The 15,664-nt window shown below is 46.8% G+C and overlaps 5 protein-coding genes across 5 annotated transcripts; 4 read left to right on the top strand and 1 right to left on the bottom strand.

Annotated features, from left to right (window-relative positions):
- Nucleotides 1-450: 450 nt before the first annotated feature.
- Nucleotides 451-837, top strand: F9C07_1881 (uncharacterized protein; the record flags this gene model as incomplete). The annotated part of the gene is made up of 2 exons (XM_071508463.1): nucleotides 451-705; nucleotides 781-837. The coding sequence occupies 2 exons, from the start codon at nucleotides 451-453 to the stop codon at nucleotides 805-807; spliced, it is 282 nt and encodes a 93-aa protein (XP_071364080.1). The 3' UTR covers nucleotides 808-837.
- A 482-nt stretch (nucleotides 838-1,319) lies between these two features.
- F9C07_1882 (uncharacterized protein) lies at nucleotides 1,320-1,992 on the top strand (the record flags this gene model as incomplete). The annotated part of the gene is made up of 2 exons (XM_041290359.1): nucleotides 1,320-1,632; nucleotides 1,691-1,992. 2 exons carry the CDS (start codon nucleotides 1,320-1,322, stop codon nucleotides 1,990-1,992), a joined length of 615 nt encoding a protein of 204 aa, XP_041143665.1.
- Nucleotides 1,993-8,937: 6,945 nt separating this feature from the next.
- Nucleotides 8,938-10,898, top strand: F9C07_1883 (putative R3H domain protein; the record flags this gene model as incomplete). The annotated part of the gene is made up of 3 exons (XM_041290358.1): nucleotides 8,938-9,279; nucleotides 9,344-9,887; nucleotides 9,967-10,898. 3 exons carry the CDS (start codon nucleotides 8,938-8,940, stop codon nucleotides 10,896-10,898), a joined length of 1,818 nt encoding a protein of 605 aa, XP_041143664.1.
- A 1,229-nt stretch (nucleotides 10,899-12,127) lies between these two features.
- Nucleotides 12,128-14,228, bottom strand: F9C07_1349543 (H2AV histone 2A variant protein). Its single transcript, XM_041290366.2, has 3 exons — nucleotides 13,514-14,228; nucleotides 13,132-13,201; nucleotides 12,128-13,051 (listed from the first exon to the last, which is right to left on the bottom strand). The coding sequence occupies exons 1-3, from the start codon at nucleotides 13,610-13,612 to the stop codon at nucleotides 12,804-12,806; spliced, it is 417 nt and encodes a 138-aa protein (XP_041143663.1). The 5' UTR covers nucleotides 13,613-14,228; the 3' UTR covers nucleotides 12,128-12,803.
- A 281-nt stretch (nucleotides 14,229-14,509) lies between these two features.
- Nucleotides 14,510-15,234, top strand: F9C07_2100761 (inorganic phosphate transporter Pho88; the record flags this gene model as incomplete). Its single annotated transcript, XM_041290357.1, has 3 exons — nucleotides 14,510-14,526; nucleotides 14,631-14,791; nucleotides 14,849-15,234. The coding sequence occupies 3 exons, from the start codon at nucleotides 14,510-14,512 to the stop codon at nucleotides 15,232-15,234; spliced, it is 564 nt and encodes a 187-aa protein (XP_041143662.1).
- Between the last annotated feature and the right edge of the window lie 430 nt (nucleotides 15,235-15,664).

Genomic DNA, 15,664 nt, shown 5'->3' with positions numbered 1-15,664 from the left:
AAATGATGGTGCATGGACGCTTCTCCTGCAACACATGGCAATCGAATTCGGTCAAATGGATTTCAGTTGACTCAGGCCATGCGTTTGACCGACAGAAACGAGGATCTTCCCTGCAGAGTGTAGACGTCTTTCTCACTAGATAATCATGCGGAAACACGTCAAGGCCGGTGTCCAGTGATCCAGTGTAACCCTACATCTGAAAGACAGCAATCCTCAAATTACAACAACACCTTCGGTTATTTGAGCTATGAATAGCACCCGACTTGTGGGTATGGCATATATCCATATACTTGCAATATGCAGCGTAGATACAGGCAGCAGATTTATCTTGTTGCTAACTGGCTATGATACTGTGTTGTCAAAGTAGTCGGTACCCTCCGATCAACTATATATAGCGGGGAGGCTGTGCAGGAACCCGGCAATTCCATCCGTTGGAGAGCATGTTCGGTAATGCTATTACCTGATCTTGTCTTGTCAGGATCAATTGAGTGCCAAGCGGTGATCACCCATTTTTTTATTCTTTGTCAGTCTGACTTCCTCGCTTGTCCGAGCTGTCCTAGGATGTTCCTAGATCCCAGTGCAGAGGATGACGAGGCAAGGGAGACAGCGAGTGACATCATCGACAGAACACACTCTGGAGGTAAAGATCGAACCAAGGCATTTTACAACAACATCCTGAAGAAGTGCTTCAACAATAATCCCCGAGTGAATAAATTTCTTGTCCCTAGCATACAGAAAGGGTCCACATATACAAAGCCCAACCTAAAACCCAGGGTCCAGTGTGGCGGTGAAAGTGCAGAAGAATAGAATGACATTCCCCGCAGACAAGTCTGGTAGCGATGAGCAAACCACTTCTTGGCAGCTCTCCGAACCCATAACCTTCTTTCCTCTTTGTTCCAGGCAGCTTCGTTCCCTGTCGATATATTGGTGATATTCATACGTGGATCAGCGGGTTGTCCCAGATTTCCACGCCAGCCGTGCTTGGCATATGTCGCCCGAGGGAGGCTTAGAGTTTCAACAGCTCCCATTGAACGCAGATCGCTAGAATCCTAAGCGATGAAACTGCAATGTACGGTGCATGCGGAGAACTTCCCGTCTGGGCAAGTTCTAGTTTTGGGCAATGACATCCTCAAATATAGAAGCTTCCTGACGCGAATGAGCGGGTTATAAATATGCGTCCTCGTCCGCTTCAAATTGCTGCACCATCAGCTTCGATTTCCTCAATTGCCTCGCGATCACAGAGTCCATCTACATCTGGAACTTTTTACAGTCCTAAGCATCTACTTTGATTCATCGTTGAACGAACCAGATCATACACAATGCGTACCGCCCAATTACTCGCTCTCTCCGGCCTCATGCTCATGAGCAACGTCGCCATGGGCGCCGAGCTGGACCACGACGATGTACCAAATCGCTGCTGGGATGTCTGCGGTCCGGTGGTAGGAATTGCGCACAAATGCGACAACATGCACGACAGTGACCGCGCCGAGATGAATTGTATCTGCGACTGGAAGCAGGCACCATCCCTGATCCCTCTCTGCGAGGCCTGTATCGCGCAGTATCGCAGCGAACGCAACAACAGGGACCACGATGATGATGACGACGATGATGACCGTAACCCCCACCACAACGGTATACAATGCTTCCTGCTCCCTCGAGATCCAAATAGCTAACATCCGATACCGTCCAGATGCCTACGACATCCTCACCTCTTGCTCCCTCTCAACAACCAGCTACAACCCGACCGCCGCAGCTTCCGCCGTTAGCTCCGCAAGCGCCAATGCCACCGATGCAACCCCTACCGCAACTTCATCGGGCATCTCCGACTCCACGAATGGTGGCTCCTCGGGTAACTCTAACAGTAATTCGGCAAGCAACACCAACTCCGCGGTTAGCGCCCAGAACACTGGCAATGCGGCGTCTGCGTATTCCAGTCCCAAGGCTGCTTCCTTGGCTGCTGTTGTCGGACTAGGCTTTCTTGCCTGGCTGTGAACATCTCATGACCTGATGACATTACGAGATTGGATATGGTCCAGGGGGGAGAGAGCGGAGGAATAATATGGGAAATTGATTCACTTGATCGTATGGAGATGGGAGAATGAGATATATGATTACGTTTCATGCCACTCATATATATACCCAGCTGGTGATGAGTTATGTTTACTCGAATATGCCCTGTTGTTTTAACTTATCATGTGGTATATATTGAATCACTCCTTTGATTTGCAAGGGTCTGTGTTTGCTCAGCCGTCCGTTATGTCTGGGCTGATTTTCGCATGTTACTCAACTTCTACAATAATATCTATTACGGGTAGTTAAATGGAAGTTACAGACATTCAAATATAGTTCTAGGTCGTACAGAACTACCCTATACATGTATCACCTAACCAACTAACCGCCTGTTCAACAGTTAATCATAAGCCTCATCCACCGACCAAAAAACCCAGAAAATATATATCACCACAAAAGCTATGACAAACTCAGCCTTGAACCTACTAGTTCTACACCGAAACCCAAATCCAAACCCAAACTCAAAAAGACCAAAAAAAAAGAAGAAAAGAAAAAAAGCATCGTCCTAAACACAGGTCACTCACAACCCCAACCCCAAAACCACCCATCCACCTACGAGCACGAGTGTTAACACCGCCCTTACTTCCCACCAACGCAGCGAACAGGAGGGGAAAGAAAAAAAAAAGCAAAAATCATCACAACCGATCCGACACATCAGGGTCGAAATAAAATTTCCAATCTCCATAGAGACGAGAGAAGGAACTAAGGAAGGTTGTGAAGCTAACTTTCTTTGAGTTCCGTCCCAGGGGGATGGAAAGATCTTCAGAGTTAAGTTTCAAACTTCACTCCAGTCGCGGACTACGTGGTTACCAGCTACTCGCTATCTGCAGGTCAAGCAGAGATAGGAGACTTATTCAGTGTACCTTGCTGCGAGATGGAGATTGGGGTTGGAGGTATTCCGGGGTTTTCATGTACTCCGATTTTGTATGTATGTATGTATGTATGTATGTACTCCGTGCTTTGCTTACTTTGTTCCGTTTACTCTGAATCTTCGCGGTCGATTTCTTGTTGGGTTGGAGGGTGAATTATGCTGAGTACTTTAGCTAATGAGAAACTTGAAGTTTATGAGGAGTGAATGAGAATGATAGGTCAGGTTGAATTGAATTCCCACTGAGGGCAGGAAACAAAAACACAGAGGAGTGGAATGTAGGGGACAAATGCCAACAAAACAGATATGGCGACAGATAGCATGGTAAGATGCCGGGTGCTTCATGCATTGAACCATAATAAACCCAACACTGCATATCTGGTTATCTAATGTAGAACATTCATTTAAGTGTAGTTGACAATTTACTCAATCAGTATCCAATAATTAGTAAAACAGCCGCTGAAAGATCTGAGGTGGTACGACGTCAATTCCATTATTTCTGATGTGCTTCCATAATGAATGGAATAGAAGCAATAGAGGTAATAGAGGAAAAAATAACAAGACAAATGCTGGGACATACTCCTACGTTATCAAAACAAAGACCTGTAAAGATCAACCAACAACAGCATTCAGAAACCCTGGAAAAGCCAAGGGCCTGAATCACCCTTACGTCCTACATACGAATCCCAGGTACTCCAACCAAAGGCCGACCACCATGCATTGCAAATCTCCACAAAACCCTCCTCAACGGGCGAAGGAATCTGATATCCATGTATCCACGTAGACCCTTGCATCCGTGACCAGGGTTTGTGAGTCGCGGCGAATTTAGGCCCCACTAGTTGGTGATCGGACAAAAGTACGGATCAAGTAATCTATGTAATTGTATACTTCAAAATTGGTGGTGATTGTATCAGATTCCCTTTCTCCGAGTTGGATACGGATCTAAATTGTTATATTTTCCCCTTTACCTTTTTGTGTTGGGCCAGGTTCCCGAAATGATGGAAAAGCGATAAAGAAGGCAGTTGATTGGCGGACTATGTGGCTTGCCGATTGCGTACATACATATGTACCTATGCATAAGCACGGACTGCATATTGGGAGGGAGAAAAAAAAAGAAAAGAGAAAGATACAAGACAAAGAAAGAAAAAAGACATAAGGAAATAAGGGGAGTCAAAAACATGGACTGTCCTGTCAAATCCAACTAAGTCAGTCGAGAATTTCATATCCCGAACAACAATCTTTCTTTTTCCGTGGAGAGAGATACTAGACAAAGTTGCACAGACAGCTGGGTCCGATGGTATTTGCCCAAAACTGATAGTTGTTTCTGCAAAGGGCGTATGTCTTGGAATGTATGACTTACAGGTTAATCATTGCCTGAATCGCATTGGGCGGAGGTGTACCTATGTCCAAGTCTGAGGGAATTTAACCGTTGCTTTTTCGAGCATCTTTTGCCACAGGTAAAATAATTCTGTCAGTGTTCGGTTATCAGTGGCTGCTTCGTGATTGAGACCAGGGGAAAATAAATATGAAAAATAGAAAAATAAAACAGAGATTGAAAAATAAAAACAAATGGAAAAGGCTAGTGTAATACAGGATATGCTATAAGCCCTAATGGTACAGAGTATGAAATGGGAGAATTCGGCCACTTATCGCGTGCAGCAGACAGAAGGGTTGGGTTGAGTTTCCAATACAGTAGCGCTATCAGATTTGTCATATACGTAGACCACACCAAAGTGGGTGCATGAGATACGTGCAGGCCCATCCGACAGATTACCACTCATCTCCGTAGGACCAAACTCGGACAATCATAAAATAAAATCGCTCCTCAAATCCATCTGATCACGTAAATGTGACCGATACATCGGCTGCCTATAGGGAAGGCTTCCAATCAGCACCCGTACTTAGGTGCGCCTTAGCAGGCTCCTAGTACTTTCGGAGGCCCCCATAATCGTATATGCCTGCTGTTATTCGCTGCGGGAACAGACTAAGAATGTTCTATGGACGTCGCTTCGCTTTTAGTTCAGTTACGGGATCACCCAAAGACCTCCCCGGACCACACCATGGGATCAGCTGGAAGCTGCACCGCGGGTGCCCAAGCTTAAGGTGCAGGAATCGGTCAGCTACGTACTATACCTTAGCCCAGTAAATCCCGAAACCAAGCAAGGCTAATAGTACCGGATGAAGCCGCACGTTTTGACAGGTGACGGACGACGCTGTTTTGAGACTTGCTCGAAATCAGGGGCACCAAAGTAGGAACGAGGACAAGGGACACACGCCAAAGAAAATCAGAGAAAAGAAAAGGAAAAGACCACGAGAACAAGGAATGGCTCCTCTCAGGAGAAAGCCGCGAAATCTGAGGTCTCCATCCGACTGGTTCTGGTGACACTCTAGTGGGTTCTAGCTTGGGTGTTAATCCCAAACCGCCGAATATTAGACTAGACCTTTCCCCATAGTTAGCTAGCAAGTGCGGATTTGCAGCGGATCCCAACTGACTTCACCGTTTTCGTCCTCTCGGGTAGTGATAGTTCTTTCATTATTCGTCGGAAATGATGGATCATGCCTCGCAATTTTTCGTCGGAAAAGGGGCGACTTATCCTGCCCTCGAACCTCATATGAGCTAAACGGTTAGGGAGCGGAAGCCAGAAACCTGCGTATCAAGTAAATAACATCATAATAATCGCATGTGTTAATAATAGCCACGGGGAATGGTCTCGAGCACATCCGCTACTAATAATAAAGAGATGGCAAATATGTCGTTTTGACGTACAGCCCAGTCTCCCGGGGGTGAGGGAAAAGGTCACGGACAGCTGGGGGAGTTTGAGTGTTCATCAGGGGTTATCTCCATCCCCGACGGACGACGCACCGACTCCTGATCAATTCTACGGTCACGAATTATCAGATACAGCTTGATCGATTTCAGCGACGCTGCTACCCTCACCGCCCGTCATCTTGAAGATGGATGACCTGCGCCCAACCACGTTACCAATCGTCGCAAGAATAGTAACAATATTGACATCAAGACGGCCAAGAGCCGGCGCGACAGCTCGTGTGGGCGGTGGACGATTGTACCGAAGCTCCCCTGTTCGGAGGTGGTGAATTGGTGTACTCCGTAATGGAATCATTACCCACCTCGAGCGGATCCCAATCCACCTTCTAACTAACTCGAAGGATGCATTGGAGCTCCCACGCCAGAACCGTCAATCAGGAACCTTTCGGACGAGTGGACATGGGAGACAGGGACTAGTTGGTCGTTAGGAACAAGCTAACTGAAGACGATGGCATTTTGGTGGCACGGAAACGTCCCGACTCCCGACAAAGAATACAGAAAAAGGACTGGATCTTCAAGTTGGTACGTGTGAGTATTTTCATACTAAGGACCCGTTTAAGGAGTTAAAATAAGTTTCTCAAGGTTAGTTCCCCGTGCCGCCCGAAGGAGGTGGAAAATAATAATCATAATAATAATACAAAAGAAAATAAAAATCCAAGAAAAAAAAGGAGGGGGAGGGGGAAATGCATATTTTGTTTTTCTTCTTTTTCTTTTTCAGGAACCAGCGAAAGAAAAGTTGAGAGACAATTCATCAGTCTATTGAAGGTTTGAAACATGCAAATAAGGTCACCACTTGCGTGAGTTTGGTAAAGTTGCCGGACAGAAGTCAATAATCCAAGGAACTTGGTGCAGTGGACGACACTGTGATTGGTGTAGGGTCAATGAGAAAACAGAATCCTAATAATCTAAGGGATATTAACTCATATATGCCGAGCCAGAATCAATCAAGCTAGAAGGCCTATTAATAACGGGAAGGAATACGGAGTACGGAGTAGACGTGTTCTAGAAGAGAGAAGTTCGAAGTGGCCTTCTGGATTCCTCATTCCCCAGGCAGTAAGTATCCCTCATTTAGGGGGGGTAAGAGTACTCGAAGGGGATGTTGGAAGGAGGGGGAAAAGGAGCGCATGGACTTGATACCTGACGCAGTTTAGTTTAGTACTGCAATTCAGGTACAGTAATCTCAATTCAATACCTTAGCACCTGGCTCTTATGGGACTAAATAATAACCTGACTAAGGTGTAGGTAAACTAGTACCTAACTGAGGATGGAACAGTAAACTGCCGCATACATAAATGATGGACTTAAACTACAGATTGGATTTCTTCTTGCTTCTTCCTGTGTTTCAATTATTGTTGTGAAACAGATTATTACTTACTCTTCTCCCTATTCCAACCGTGGATTTTATTCTATTTCTCTTCTTCTCTGCCCCTCCACACCCTCTTGCACACTTACACTTGCTGGTGCAAGTTTCTACCAATAGGAACCCATCTCCCCTTTTGGGCAAAGCCTCAGATTCCCCATTGTATTATAATTTGTTTCCACTTCCCACCTTTCTCCTGAGTATTTTCGCCTCCGCCACAGCTGAAGAAGGAAGGTTTTGAGAAAAGGATTAAGATTACAGTCTACGAACAGGAGCACACAAAAGGAGATTGAGCAAAGATATAAAAAGAAAGACTAAGAGAAAAAGGAACCACCCACCAGAGGGGTTGGCTTATAAAAGAAAAAGCACGGAAGCTTGAAGAGTGATTGATTGTGAGTGACTTGAAGTTCATTCTGCTCTATCAATTTTCTTTTTTGGAAATCAAAACATTCAAACCACCACCAACCAAAAGGGAAAAAAGAAAAAGAAAAGAGGAAAAAAAAAAGGATTTAACAAAAAATAAAAAACCACACCACATAAACTGAGACTAGTGAGAACACTTTCTCTCTCGCGCTCTCTCTCTGTCTTGTCCTCGTCTCTCTTTCTTTTCCCCGTTGTCCCGTTCCCCATTCTGGATCAAATACGGGAATCCCTTCATCCCATCCGCTATCCTCTAGTGTGTCTCTCGGTTTCTCCCTTTTTTCCCACACCATTTTTTTAGGTTTGATTTTCAATCATTATTTTTATTTGTTTGCTTTGCTTGTGTCTTTGGACTTGACAACACAGGGGTGATTTCACTGTGATTGCAACGATCTATAGCCCTACAGGACCAGACTGCACTGGGAGAAGAATTGAATTCTAACGGGATCGACCAGCATTCTCAACAGATCTCACCGTCAAGCCCGCCATTATCATCAACGCAGGCCGATCTATCCAATTCGTCGAACTTGGCGGATCCGCGGAAGGACCGACCAGAACTAAAGCGGTCGCCGTGTTCCGGCTTTTCTGCGTGCCGTTTGGCGTGCGTGCTTTCCCACACCCCCAATAATCTCCCGGGTCACGACCTCCCTGCCTTAACCTCCAATCTCGATTCTGCGATCAAATTAACTGTTTCTTTTCTTCGATTTCCATTCCCTTTTTTTCTCCCCTCACCACCACCGGTCCGTCAACACGCCCATACCTGCAACCCTCTTGGGCACTTACCTTTAATTCCGGGTAGTGGCAATTTTTATTTCTTTCTTTTCCCTCTTAACCTTTTTGTTATTTTGCTGCTTTTTTATTTTTGTATCTTCTTTTCCGTGGTAGTTTTTCTTTTCTTTTCTTTTCCTTTCTCCTCGCATTATCTCACTTTTTATTTCCCTCGCGTTTGAGTTCTCCTTGGGGAGAAAGGGGAAAAAAGTTTCCGAAAATTTGACGCCTGAGGACACGCCTGGCATTGATGACCAAAGCACCACGAGACAAGCAGTAGTGAGAGGTTTTGTGTTTTTAGTCTCATTTTTGACTGCCATTTGGCTTCGACTTGTTTCCTACGCCAACCAGAGATCCCAACCCGCCGTGACTTTGGTGTCTAGAACCATTATTTTTTATTTGTCCCACACGCTATCAAGTCGAGAATTTGGTCCACCTTCGACAGCGCCGTTCGCATTCTGTCGGTTGTCTTCGATTAGTGGCTTTCTTCTGTTCGGTCGCTCCTATGTTTGAGTAGCCCGTTCACGCTATTGGGATATTGAAACGGGATTGTTGTGCGGTGGATTTCTTTGCCCACATTCTAGAATTTGGTTGCCCGTCGGGAATTCGTTTGTCTTAGCCGCCATGAGTTATCAGCAAGCGCAAGAAATGTATCACGACAACCAAGCGCGTTCTCCTGGCTCTCAGCGTCACCAGCAGACGTTGCATCGTCAGCCTTCGCGACAGTTTGATGCGTACGGTCCTATGCCTGTGAATCTGTACGAGGATCCCATGTCTCGCTACGAGACCGGCCGTCTGGAGCGTCTGAACCCTCCGCTACACAACAACAATTATGCTTATGACCTTTCCGGTTCGCAAACTTGGAACCCGAATGGCTTTGCCAACCCTCAGGCTCTTGGAGCCATTCGGTCGGCCTCCACCAGCTTGAAGACTACGTCTCGCACAGGAAGGTCCGGCTTGCCTACGGTAAGTACCATGTCGCAAACTCGAGAAGGTCTTCTGCAATTATTTGACTAATATATGAGACTAGACCTGGCTTGATCAGCAGCCGGGTATGCCTAATGCCTTCTCGAATCTTGGACCCGGGCCCCTCCAAAGCAGCGCGATGCGCCCAGAAGCATCCGCATCCTCCGAGGCCGACGATGAGTTGATTCCGACGGCGATCGTTATCAAGAACATTCCCTTCGCTGTTAAAAAGGAGCAGCTCGTACAGCTGATGACCGAGCTGAATTTGCCGCTGCCGTATGCGTTCAACTACCATTTTGACAACGGCGTGTTTCGGGGACTGGCATTCGCGAACTTCACATCCGCGGAGGAAACAGCGACGGTGATCGAGGTTCTGAACCACTTCGAGCTTCAAGGACGGAAGTTGAGGGTCGAGTACAAGAAGATGCTGCCGCTTCAAGAGCGCGAACGCATTGAACGCGAGAAGCGCGAGCGTCGGGGCCAGTTGGAAGAACAACATCGGCCCATGGCGACCTCCCAGCTTCAAACCCAGAGCTCTATGTCCTCGCTGACTTCCCATCTCCCCGCGACATCTCCATCGCCCGTCTCTCAGCGTGGCCAGAAGCTAGGTAAGTTTTTTAGTTTGGTTTTCGACCACCGCCATATTCCCATTTATGGTCGGCGCTAATCGCACTTGACGTTTCGCAGAGGTCGATTTGAATGACAGCACGACGCTATCATATTATTCTCAACTTCTTCTGTTCAAGGAAGATACCAGTCGCGACACACTGTGCTTCCCTTCGAACCTTTCCCCGGTTCAGCGTCGGACTGTTCACACTCTTGCTCATAACATGGGCTTGGGTCACGCTTCTCGCGGATCTGGGGAACAGCGGCAGGTGCATGTGTTCAAGGTGGCCCCTGGCACCAATGTGAGCCCTCCATTGTCATCGATTCCTGCCGCAGTACAGCCTGCCGAAACAGCTCGTCGCGGACTGAACCGCGCGGCAACGATTGATTTTAGTGAAGCGCGCAACGATGGTCCTGCCCCGTACGGCACCCTTCGCAGCCAGGCGTCGGGATTCCTTGGTGTTCTCGATTCCCCTGGAAATTTCGGGAATGCCCAGAATCTGCGTGCGGCGAAGTCGTTCGCAGATCTGCGTTCCTATACTCCGTCGCCTGTGCCTTCGTCCGCGAGCTTCCCGGCAGCCCTGCAGTCGAATGGTGCACGCCTCCAGCATTATGATGGTGCCACCAGTGGCGCCTCCAATACCCCGACGCTCACGCCTGCCCCATCTGGATCGTCTCTGGGCATGCCGCGGGATGATAATTTGTTAGTGAACAGTCTCAGCAGCCTTTCTCTGGGAACTGGAATTGGTGGGCCTAGCTCAAGCCCACGGAGATTGCGGGGTATGTTTTCTTGGGAACAGCCGGAAAGTCAACCTTCCAGTGCTGGACCCATCGGTAGTAACCGATCCATCGGAGTTGGATTTGACGGACAGTCACAGGAGCGCGTGCCAATTAGGCAGCCGAGAGGCCCCCTGCCCGAAAAGGGCCCAGGTTTTCGACGCCAAAACGGACACCAATCGCGTGGCAGCGACGAATTGCGGACCAACTCTGGCGTGGAAATCATTGTGGAGTAAACAACTTTGACGGGAGATGAAAAACGACGAAACTTGTTAGATTGCTTTGCCGCAAGACGCATATGACTCTTATATCACGAGGCCTGATCCTGTTCTGCGATTATTGGCTTACGATTCGATGAGGGATGACGAGATGACACTCACCAAGAGAACCACAAAAGAAATTTCTCTGATCTAGCCAAGTTTTAGACGTTATTTTGGGGCAGCCCAGCAGGCGTGCTGTTTGAACGGACTATATGTTTCTCTTTACTTCTCGGAACAAAATGAAAAAACGGAAAAAGAACGAAAGCTCCTGAATTTTCATGAGACGCGGGGCGCCTTCCAGAAATATTTGTTTATCTATATTATTTTTTTTTTTCTTCGCAGTTTGTGTCGGCGGAAAGCAAAATTTATTTAACTTACAGGAAGATGATGAAAGGACGAACGAAAAGAATACCGATGTCTTTTTACCATGGCAAGAGAGATGACATACTAGCATTTGCATCTTTGGATTACTTTGTATATGGGGCGCCATGCATTGTTTAATGTTTGCTTTTGTTTCAATCTCGACCATCCACGCTATACGCTCTTCCCACGGGCATCTGAGCCTTTGCTAAGTGAATTAACGTGCTTGTTCGCGGGACTTCTTGATACGTTTCTTTTTCCTCGCTCCCTTTTGGCTTGCATGTTCAATTCAGCTCAGCCCCTGCAATGCGTGGCGGACGAAAGAGGGATTGTGACAACAAGTTTGGGTGGAATTTTTGCGTCTTGAGAACTGACACTGCTTTCATGGGCTGAGACCTATTTTACACGAATAGGTACGCCATACCGGTGGCTACCAAATGATCTAATGAGTCCAGTACGTTTCCCTGTCGTATGTCCACTGGAAAAGTTCAGTCTCCAGATGCAACCAGATCTCTACTTTTTCTTCTTCTCTCGCTTTCCTTTTAATCGCCCTTTTATATTGTCAGGGCCTTGTTTGAAATATGGCTTTTATTTCCCCATGTCTTCTTTCTCCGTATTGCTTTAGTACTTCTTGTGTCTTAAGATCGCCAATAAATGTACGTTCTACATGATTCGCATCACAATCTCCGCTAGCTCACTCAGTGTACGATCCAAGCCGTTAACGGGCTTCGAACGTTACATGTCATGGTTGATCGTTTCTTATGATGCATCTCTTGATACTAACCTTGACCTCTGATAATGGTAAGCAAAATATACGATAATATCTATGTGTAATTTTATCAAGTTAAATGCCCCATATATATTATAGCAGTCGGAAACTCCCGGTCCCAGAAAACGGGTTCATTTTTGGGAAAGTAGACACCATGTAAAATACCGGGATAGTATGGCCTGGCTTTATTTTATTTAGTTTCTCGCAAGAGCAAACTATACTCATACAGTACAAGTCCATCAAGTTTAAAAGAGACATCGTAATGGTAACTGAGGTGGATAAATCGGAAGCACTCAACACCGCAATCAATTAGAATAAAGTTCACTGGGAAAAAAGATAGGGGGGAAAACAATAGGGAAACAGAAAAGCTGAAAAATCGAAAATCATCCCACTGCTAAGATATCACCCTTTTCCCATTACAGCGCCCTAGTATTTCGAGACAATCGGTATGAACGGAGCACATAGAGGAAAACAGAGTACAAGAGAGAAAAAGCGTCGCGAACTGTAGCGTCGTGGGGTAGGGAAGAGTAGAGATTGGGGATGCGTCTGTTGGAGAAATCCCTGTCCTGAAAGATGCCAATTCATCTAGTTCTCCATTTCCTCATTGGATGTTTCCTTTTTTTTTTTCTTTCGCAACTGGTCGGGTTTGAATTAGAACCAGTTAAAGGTCGATCGCTGTAACAGACATATCCCGGAGTCCTTTTCAATCGTCATCATTTCAAACGCCATATTCGTGGGGTATCCGCCGTAAATTAAGCCTCAGTCTTGTTTTTCTTCTTCTGCTCCACCTTCAGCAACAGCGCACGGTTGATGCGTGGCAAGACACCACCGAAAGCGATGGTGGCGCGGATGAGAGTGTCCAACTCTTCGTCTCCACGGATGGCAAGCTGCAAGTGACGGGGGGTGATACGCTTGACCTTGAGGTCCTTGGCGGCATTTCCAGCAAGCTCGAGAACTTCAGCAGTCAAGTACTCCAACACGGCGGTAACATAGACGGCAGCTTTTAGTTGATTGTTTGTTAGTAACGTCCATGAAAGATGACAAATCATGGCTACACAGTTTGCGACTGATGAGTCTTACCTTTAGCACCAACGCGCATCTTATTTTGCGTGTTGTTCTTCAAGAAACGCTTAACACGACCGCAAGGGAACTAGAGACAGATACTCGTCAGCACTTATAATCGATCGAAAAAGGTTCAAATTTAGCGAGCAATTGACTAAGGTCTTCTGAAACGCCCGAATGTCCAACTCTTAGCGACACCATGAAGCCCTGATAGTAATCATTTGACACATGCCACGCAGGATTGAAGACGAGGAAGAAGTCATAGATCACAGCGAGGGGTAAGTGAGAAAGGGAAAAAAAAGTTTCGAGATCAGAGGATTTTCACAAGCTTCCGTGAGCTGCCGGGAATAGTAGCAACGCGACTACTGCAGGTACAACAAGGAAAGACACGTCTACTGACCTGCAGACCGGCCTTTGCGCTGTGGGACTTCTGAGCCTTCCCCGCAGAGTCCTTTGAACCAGCCTTTCCGCCGATAGACTTTCCCTTTCCACCAGGCATTTTGAAAAGCGTCGAGATTTAAGGTCGCAGAGATGGAAATGTCGCGTCAAACGGGTGTTTGAAGTGATAGAGCACGATGGTGGACGTTGAAGCGATTCGATACACCAGCGGCACGCGCGTTGTTGATGGATGAAGGAGTCAGAAATGTCAAAGCCATCCTGGTCGCTAAAGACGGCGTTGAGCGCGGAACGGCGCTAGTCCTGATTAGGAAACCAAGAACATCATCCCAAGTCTCCAGATGATGGAGGATATTTGGAAGGTGAGCTTGCTGGTGGATTAGTGACACGAACAAAGCAGCTAAGCAGATTTCAATTGCATTGCATATCCAAATGATGGCACATGATCTGATACAACAGCCAAAAGGAAAGAAAGTTATGGGCGTTAGTGATGAGGGCCTGTGTCATAGCTGAGGAGAGTCACTCAGTAGTGCCTCAGCTCTCAGCCAGGGTAAGTTATTGGATATGAGACATTGTCTTTAAGGTATTCTGGCAGTGAGAGAGCTTTGTCCAGCGCTTCTGATATTGTACAGAGAGGCTGTATAGTGGACGTTCATCAACATCACAGGATCACTGTTGTCGTTGATAGAGAAGCGTGCAAAGCATGATGGTTGCTTAGTGCATTATCTAAGCAAACAGGTGATTTAGGTGCCTTAATGCTGTGATTCTATCGCCTCAGGCCTTGAACTTGTGGCAATTGCGGGAGTCTCTTTTAGGCGTAGTCCCTATCACGTGCCACAATGCCTATCTGGACAGCTGTCCGACTTCCCCGGGGGTCCAGTTCCGCATTTCGAGGAAGATTTTGTCCCTGCACGCGTGCCAATCCTTCACCCATCCGCTCAAGCTATTCGCGCGGTGCTTCTGCTTCGTCACAAAAGGGTCACTCAATACTGCAGTCAACATGGTGTCTCCTCAAATGTAAGTAACTTTGGGCAATACGCTGTGACTATTGTTCAAATATTCGCAACAAATTATCTTTACTCCATGTTGGATCAAATGCTTACCATCTATCAATGACACAGTACCAACCTGGCCATCATCGTGGTGTCGATGCAGCTGGCCAAGAAGATCCCTTTTGAGGACCCTGACGTTCTTCTTGTTGTCCGTGGCATGTATATCTTGTCCAACGTGCTCATCCTGGGTATCTATCTCTACACTCAGTCTAAGATCAAGAGCAAGAAGGGTATGTCCTCGCTTATTCTGTGACCGCCGTAAATAGATGACTGATTGATGCTACTAGACATGGCTACGTTGAAGTACGTGGAGCCCGCTCCTCTCGGTAGCAACGAGGAGCCCCGTCCGGTAACTACCACCAACATGGAGTACGACCAGGGGCAGTTGCGCCAGCTGTTCAAGGGTCAACTGATGGGTGTTGGTATGATGTGCGTGATGCACCTGTACTTCAAGTACACCAACCCTCTTTTGATTCAATCGATCATCCCCCTCAAGAGCGCTCTGGAATCGAATCTGGTCAAGATCCACGTCTTTGGAAAACCCGCTACTGGTGACCTCGCACGCCCATTCAAGGCCGCGAACAGCTTCCTGAACCAAGGTCAGATCAAGAGTGACAAGGCTTCCGTTGAGAATGCGGAGAAGAACTGGAGGGGTGGTGTTAAGGAAGAGTAAACGGTTGGTTGTTGGAGATAGCATGCTAGAGTACCTAGTACATGGTTTTGCTCCTTCTGTATTCTATAGACGCGATGTAAATTGAGTGGGAGCAGGACCAAATTGGAATCTTTTTGCCTTGCTGGGATACTGTTGTTGACCCTTTCCTCGAGGAGAATATTAGAGATGCGTCTTGCCAATCATTGCGATAGTATACATTTTCACCGTATCTTAATAGAGAATGATCCGCAATAAGGCCCCAGATACCCGGATGCGCGGTTTCTATTGATCTCACCTGATTCTACTATGGCCCTTGTCATGCAATTGCTATCATGCCATTAACTCGACACAAAACACAATGAGCAGTGAAGAGTGTATGAGTATATGTCAGGGTTGTGGGTATATGTACTGTAGGTTGGGTCAAATATGGAGACGCTAAATCCATAGCCCA

The sequence above is a fragment of the Aspergillus flavus genome, chromosome 2, assembly GCF_009017415.1.
Source record: "Aspergillus flavus chromosome 2, complete sequence".
NCBI classification, from domain to species: domain Eukaryota; kingdom Fungi; phylum Ascomycota; class Eurotiomycetes; order Eurotiales; family Aspergillaceae; genus Aspergillus; species Aspergillus flavus.
This window is presented reverse-complemented; position numbering and strand designations above follow the sequence as displayed.